Source organism: Alexandromys fortis, unplaced genomic scaffold (assembly GCF_014885135.2).
Source record: "Alexandromys fortis isolate MF-2015 unplaced genomic scaffold, M_Fortis_MF-2015_v1.1 scaffold_98, whole genome shotgun sequence".
Classification (NCBI taxonomy): Eukaryota; Metazoa; Chordata; class Mammalia; order Rodentia; family Cricetidae; genus Alexandromys; species Alexandromys fortis.
The window spans coordinates 6981792-6988467 of NW_026068002.1; the positions used below are offsets into that span (position 1 = coordinate 6981792).

General features: G+C 53.3%; 1 protein-coding gene and 1 non-coding gene across 2 annotated transcripts in view; both read right to left on the bottom strand.

Annotated features, from left to right (window-relative positions):
• Positions 1-722: 722 nt before the first annotated feature.
• The window catches only part of Dnajb2 (DnaJ heat shock protein family (Hsp40) member B2), a 9489-nt gene continuing 3535 nt past the window's right edge, over positions 723-6676 (bottom strand). The window contains 4 exon segments of the mRNA XM_050161054.1: positions 723-2911; positions 4952-5022; positions 5169-5271; positions 5566-5714. Coding sequence (XP_050017011.1) covers positions 2559-2911; positions 4952-5022; positions 5169-5271; positions 5566-5714 — 676 coding nt within the window. The 3' untranslated portion in view covers positions 723-2558.
• LOC126513007 (U6 spliceosomal RNA) lies at positions 6426-6532 on the bottom strand. The gene has a single exon (XR_007595227.1). It is a non-coding gene; the product is annotated as a U6 spliceosomal RNA (small nuclear RNA).

Here is a 6676-nt window from a genome sequence, read left to right on the forward strand (position 1 = left end):
AGTGGGCAAAGCATCATTCTGCATGTCCTGGCAGAGGCTCAGGATGGGGGCTTGGGAGGGGAGGCTGCTGCTTTAGCTTCGAGAAGTTGGCGAGGCCCTTTGGCCCCCGAAGATGAAGTTGCCGGTAATTTGCAGGGCCATAGCCTCTTGTAGAAAAGCAGAGGTGCTGGTTCTGTGGCTGGTTCCTTCATCCCTGGGCCTGGGCATTGAGTAGGATGGCATTCCACATGCCCCTGGTTCACACCCCTGGAGGGGCTGACGCTAGAGCCCTCGGGTGCTGTTTAAAATCATCAGGGGTTGTCACTGGTGGTCACACCTTTAACCCCAGCACTCGGGAAGCAAAGACGGGTGGATCCCCATGATTTTGAGCTACATGGAGAAACTGTCTTGAAAACACACACACACACACACACACACACCAATCAGGTGTCACCATCTGTTCTTTGTGAGTCCCCATGCTTTCAATCAAGTCTTAACTCAGCCTGGGCCTTGCTGTACCGCAGAGAACTGGGAACTAGGTCCCCTTACCAGAGGGAACTTCAGGGTCAAGCTAGTTGTGGGGCCCTGGAAGTGATGACACACACCACACTCAGGGAGGACCACCCGATCAAGGCTCGTCCCTTCAGCTGTTTGGCATAGGGAAGGCATGAGGTCTAAAGTGTCACCTCATCGTCCCAGAAGGGTCCTCTTAGGCAGTCTTGGGAAGGAGACACGCAGAGCACTAAACTCTCAAAATTCAGCTTTATTAGTTTCCTTTTTCCCTGAGTCTGAGCTCAGTAATCTGGCTTTGACAGGCCTGAGAGGCTCAGCGTTACAGGGGCTGGCCACAGCCTGTTCCACCAACCCCCTCACTGGCCGTGGACTCCCCAGGCAGGAGGACAGGTGGCTCGTGGGGGATGAATGATGATAAGAAAGAATGGGCAGCAAGGTCAGAGGCCAAAGAAAGCCATTCAAGCAGTACGTCCAACACTTCCTCGGCATGCCAGTCTTTGCCATACATACTCCAGCCAAGACAGCCTCCTCTCCCACGCTCCGCCGGACACACCTACTCAGGCCACTGTCCCACTAGCTTAGTCCTGGAACCGCAGGTTGCCCAAGGGAAACAACCTTCTAGAGGCTACAGGACTCGAACGTGCTCACTCTAACCTGGGTCTAGCAAGAAGTATCAGAACTATGGTTCTGGTCTTTTCTCCTTCATCCACAATTCTCACCACCCCTTCCAGGGACAAGATGAAAGATGAGATCTCCTCATTCAGATTGGCAGGCTGGCCAGGGTTGGAACTACATATCCCAAGAAGCACCACTTCCCCTGGGATAAGAGCTATCAGAAACGAGGCCAGGGTGCTCTGGGACTTGTAATCCGCAAGAGACAGCACTAAACATACAGGGGAGAGAGTTCAGAGGCTAAGAAGACTATGGGTGCCTCCCACTCAGTCCCCACCCACCCCCCAGGCCCCAGCCCTACACTCAGCATAAGTGGGGGAGAGGGATGTAGTGTTCCCTCCTAGCACACTGGGGAGGGCGCTGTCCTGGTGGAACTGCAGCAGCTCTGTATCCAGGGTATCCAGCTCAGAACACATCTGGGGAGAGAGCAGGGGTGGGTGACAGGAGAGAGGGGTCAGCTGCAAGCAGATGGGGGGGGGTGGAGCCGAGCATGCACACCTAGGCCAAGCCCTGTGTTCTAATGCATGATAGACAGGTAGTAGAGATGTAGTCCCCCACCTAGGCCTCCCACTGGGTCACCCTGGCCCTAGCCCACCTCTCCAGGGACAGCCAGCCTCACCTCTGCCTAGTCCTGTGGCCAGGGCAGGCTGAGGCAGCAAGGAGAAGGGAAGAGGAGTTGACTCTGGTTGAGACTCTGGAGGGATGAGAGGCTTCCACCCCACCTAGCTAGCCTCCCCAGAAGATCTCACGGCCCCACTGGCCCCAGCATCTTCCTTGGGCACACTGAGGCTTCAGAGAGGAGGAGGAGGAGGAGGAGGGAGTCCTAGCCAAGCAGCAGTGAAAGCAAGCGATGCAGCCACAGGGAGTTGCGGAGTGCAGAGCAGGAGAGCAGCACCAGAGGGGAAACAGAGACATGACAGGTGAGAACTCAGTTCTGTGCAGACCAGGAGGCATGCAGCTGGGGATGGACAGCAGAGGCTCCGCTTGCTCGGCCCTGCGCTGCTCCCCAGGGGAGCTGCCGACCTGAGCTCAGGGCATGCCAGGTCAAGGCCTCCTTCCTTGATAGCATCAGCAATACAGATGGCAGCAGAAGACTTGGGCACAAAAGACCCAACCCCAAACCACTAACGCCCCTCAGCAGTGCCGGATCCAGCCAGTGCCTCTGGGCTCCACAGGCCCTTTCATGGCCCCGGTACCCCCAATCCTGGGCTTTACCCAGGGATTTATCAGCCCCAAACAGAGCATAACAAATCCCTGGTCCACACTGTAGGATGGAAACTTGTGGAGGGACAGAGTTTGGGAGCCTGTAGCTCAGGCCACACTCAATTTTGGACTCCCCACAGTGAGCTGGACTCTGGGTCAGACCCTGAATCAGGTCAGGCTCAGCCTGGTCTTCAGAGAATGAGGCATCGAGAGGCCTTCTCCTCTGAAGGGCTGGGTTTGGTTGCCTCGCCCCTCGCCCCCTTATGTGTGCCTCCCATATCAGGGTCTTGGTGCTGGGCCCTGGACTGGCCCTGCCATCCTGGCTGTGCCCCCCGCCCACCTGCTGGCTTCTGCCCAGCTGCTTCCATCTCTGACAGGCTGTAGGCCATGGCAAGCTGCAGGTCCTCGTCCTCAGAAAGGTCGCTGTCAGTGGGACGGGACACAGCGGTCGGCCGGACCTGTGTGCCCCCCAGCCTGGAGGTGCCTGAAGGTTGCTGCTCACGGCGGCTCAGCTCCAAGCCTAGTGCCAGGTCATCTGGGACACCTGCGAGAGTCACAGCCACCCATCAGGTCCCAAACCCAAGCTGGTGGTCATGCTGGACCCCCTCACAGAGTCTCTCTGGAACTAACACACATACGTTAGGTTACAAGGTTATTTAGCATCCCGGGTTATGGCTCTGTCACCTCAGGCAGAGTATGCAGCCTCCCTGTGCCTCCCTCATCTATGCCATGGGGATGAGGAGATTGTCTACACATGCAAATTGTCCCAGGGACTAACCCATGTCAATTGCTTGTCACTATGCTCAGTGCTGGCAGGGAAGTAGCTAGCCACAGCGACAGTCCTTGGGGAAAGAGCTCCACTTTAGGGATCCCGAGTTTGATCCTGGGCTGGTGCTGTAGCCCAGCATGTACAAGGCTCTGCCTTCATACTCCAGTGCCTGTACACACACCACACACCTACATTCACACCCCCCATACATACACCCTATGCCTCATCTTGATTCTAGGCTTAATTTACCCTTTCTATATGGTAGGCAATAGTCTTGAGCTAGAGGCTACTTACAAGTGAGGGTCATTTAAACAAACTTCGGCTCAGGCCCCTCAAATAAAAACTGGACAAATATGACCTACGCTGCTTTACTTTTTCTTTCTTTCTTTCTTTCTTTCTTTCTTTCTTTCTTTCTTTCTCTCTCTCTTTTTTTTTTTTTTTTTTTTTTTGGTGTTTTTTGAGACAGGGTTTCTCTGTGGCTTTGGAGCCTGTCCTGGAACTAGCTCTTGTAGACCAGGCTGGTCTGGAACTCACAAGAATCCGCCTGCCTCTGCCTCCCAAGTGCTGGGATTAAAGGAGTGCGCCACCATCGCCCAGCTGCTTTACTTTTTCTCTTAAGAACACAGGACTGGGGAGATGGCTCAGCTGGTTCAGTGCTTGCTGTGCAAGTGTGAGGACCTGAGTTCAAATCCCCAACATGTGAGGAAAAAGCTGGGTGTGGCAGTGCACATGTGTAATTCCAGGGCAGGAAGAGCAGAGGCAGGAGGATTCTCTGGGGCTCACTGGCCAGCCAATCAAGCAGAATCAGTGAGCTCCAAGTTCAGGGAAAGACTCTGTCTCAAAAAATGAGGGAGGGGGGAAAAGAGGACATGACATGGCAGGTGGGACCTGGAAGGAGTAGGAGGATGAGGCGGGGCATGAATATGATCAAAATACTTGTATGGAGCCGGGCGGTGGTGGCGCACACCTTTAATCCCAGCACTCGGGAGGCAGAGGCAGGCAGATCTCTGTGAGTTCGAGACCAGCCTGGTCTACAAGAGCTAGTTCCAGGACAGGCTCCAAAACCACAGAGAAACCCTGTCTCGAAAAACCAAACAAAAAAAAAATATGTTGTATGCTTGTATGTCGTTCTCAAAAATAAATAAAAAATTGGGGCTGGAGAGAGAGGACCAAAGTTTGGTTCCCAGCACCCTCATCAGGAGGGTCACAACTGCCTGTAACTCTGTCTACAAGAGGACCTGGAGATGCCTTGGACCTGTGAGCACCTGCACAGACACAAACACATATATACACACAACTACACCTAATTAGTGTATATGTGTGTGTGGTGTGTGTGTATAATATATACATATGTATATATATAAATTTTAAAAACAAAATAGAGGAAGATGGCAGACCTTGACCTTTGGCCTCCACAGATGCACTCATAGGTATATACAGAGTGTATCTCTCTCTCTCTCTCTCTCTCTCTCTCTCTCTCTCTCTCTCACACACACACACACACACACACACACACACACACACACAGAAAAGAGGGAAAGAGAAAGAAAGACAGGAAGAAAAGAAAGGGAAAGAGAAGGAAACCCCCACAGTGGCACTCTATATGAGCAGAGCCTCTAACTTAGTGGCATAGAGTTTGCCCAGCATGCCTGGGTTCAAGGCCCAGTGTCCCTCACACAGAGTCAAGAGCCTTGCAAACAGAAGGCATCCCTCTAATCATAATGGTAATTAGCTAGCCATCTGAGACTCTTCTCCCCACTCCAATGGAGGTAGGAGCCACGTGGGTCTACGGCTTCCTGCCAGAACCCCACTCACCATTGATGGAAACTGACTTCAGCTGTCAGTCCTCTTCCACCTCTACACGTTCCTGCCCATTCTCCATGATTCTGTGGAAGGCGGCACAGTCAGCGAGCGGACTGGTCCAGGCTCTGACCATTACAGCCATCAGGGCGGACTCCGTGTTCACACAGCACTTGCTTTTACCCCTCACCCCCAGCACCCCCACCTGTTCGGCCCCAGAAGGAGCGCTCACCTACGCGTGGTGATGCGGCGTCCTTGGACAAAGGTAGTGGATGTTGAAACAGAACGAAAAGCACCAGCCCCAGGGCTGAAGGAGAAGGACGAGGAGGAGAAATCTGGCGTTGGGACAAAGAGGCAAAGGGGAGGCTATGGGAGGGAGGTTCCTGACTACTTATCACTGTCACCAAAAGCCAGGGGCCTTGGGGGCTTCACTCAGACCCGCCCCCCATCCCCCCACTAGCAAAAGCCAGGGGCCTTGGGGCTTCACTCAGACCCGCCCCCCATCCCCCTACTAGCAAAAGCCAGGGGCCTTGGGGCTTCACTCAGACCTGCCCCGCTAGCAAAAGCAAAGCCAATTTTGGGGACTCCAGGACTCACGATTTGCAAAAACAGAAAGGAACAGTGCTTACCAGAGTGGCCAGGAGAGGAGGAAGAGAAGGCAAAGAAAGGACCAGTGGGTCGGGAACCTAGGTTCTGAAGCTCTGAGAAGGGGCCCAGGTCATCTGCAAGAGGGAGATTAGCCGCTGGTGAGGAGATGATTCCCTCTAAAACCATGTGGCTGATGTTTTAAAACATAGAAATCAAGAAGCAACCGCGTGCACTTCTGATTTTTTTTTTCCGGTTCTGGTGGTGCAAATTTACACATTTTTAAAACTGTTTTGGAAAGGGGTCCCAGTAGCTCAGGCTAGCCTCAAACTTAATAGACAGATAAGGATGGCCTTGACTGCCTCACCCTGGGCCTCCTCCTCCCAAGTTGGGAGATTAGATGTGTGCTCCACCACGTACCATGTCTGGCTCTCAAGTGTAACCAGGCTTGTCGAAGCAGTCTCATAAATCACCAAATCTGGTGATTAAGATTTGTGTGAGTGTTTCGTTTTGTGGTGTTGAACACCGAGATCAGCACCTTGCCCGTGCTAGACAGGCGTCTACCACTGAGCCCCTTCCTGGTCACCCAGGTGGGATTCTAAGCTGATATGCATGTGTCTCGTGGGAATTAAAACCCCTCACCTCTCAGGATTTACGAGGCTTAGGGGACGCAGGCTCTTGAAATATATTAGTCATTAAGAACTGGTGTCTGTTGTTATGTGTAACGCTGCTACAGCTGTCACGTGACGCTTGGAGTCTCGTTCCCCTGGTGGCTCCTGTGGAGGTTTAACAATGTGCTCTTGTGTCATTTAATAAGGCCAGTCTGTGAAGTGTCACTGGTGTGTCACGTGAGGCCTGGCATGTGTGAGGTTCTGTCCCGGCTTTCCCTGGACTCACGCCCACACAACCTCAAATCATCTTCACGAATTTGCGTGTCATCCTTGCGCAGGGGCCATGCTAATCTTCTCTGTATCGTTCCAATTTTAGTATATGTGCTGCCGAAGCGAGCACCAACCTCAAATCATCTGCTGTGAAATTCCAGTTCCATCCAAGCCTCTAGCCTGAGAGATCCCAAGAGGACAGACAGCAGGCAGGAGGAGGAGGAGGAGGAGGAGGAGGAGGAGGAGGAGGAGGAGGAGGAGGAGGAGGAGGAGG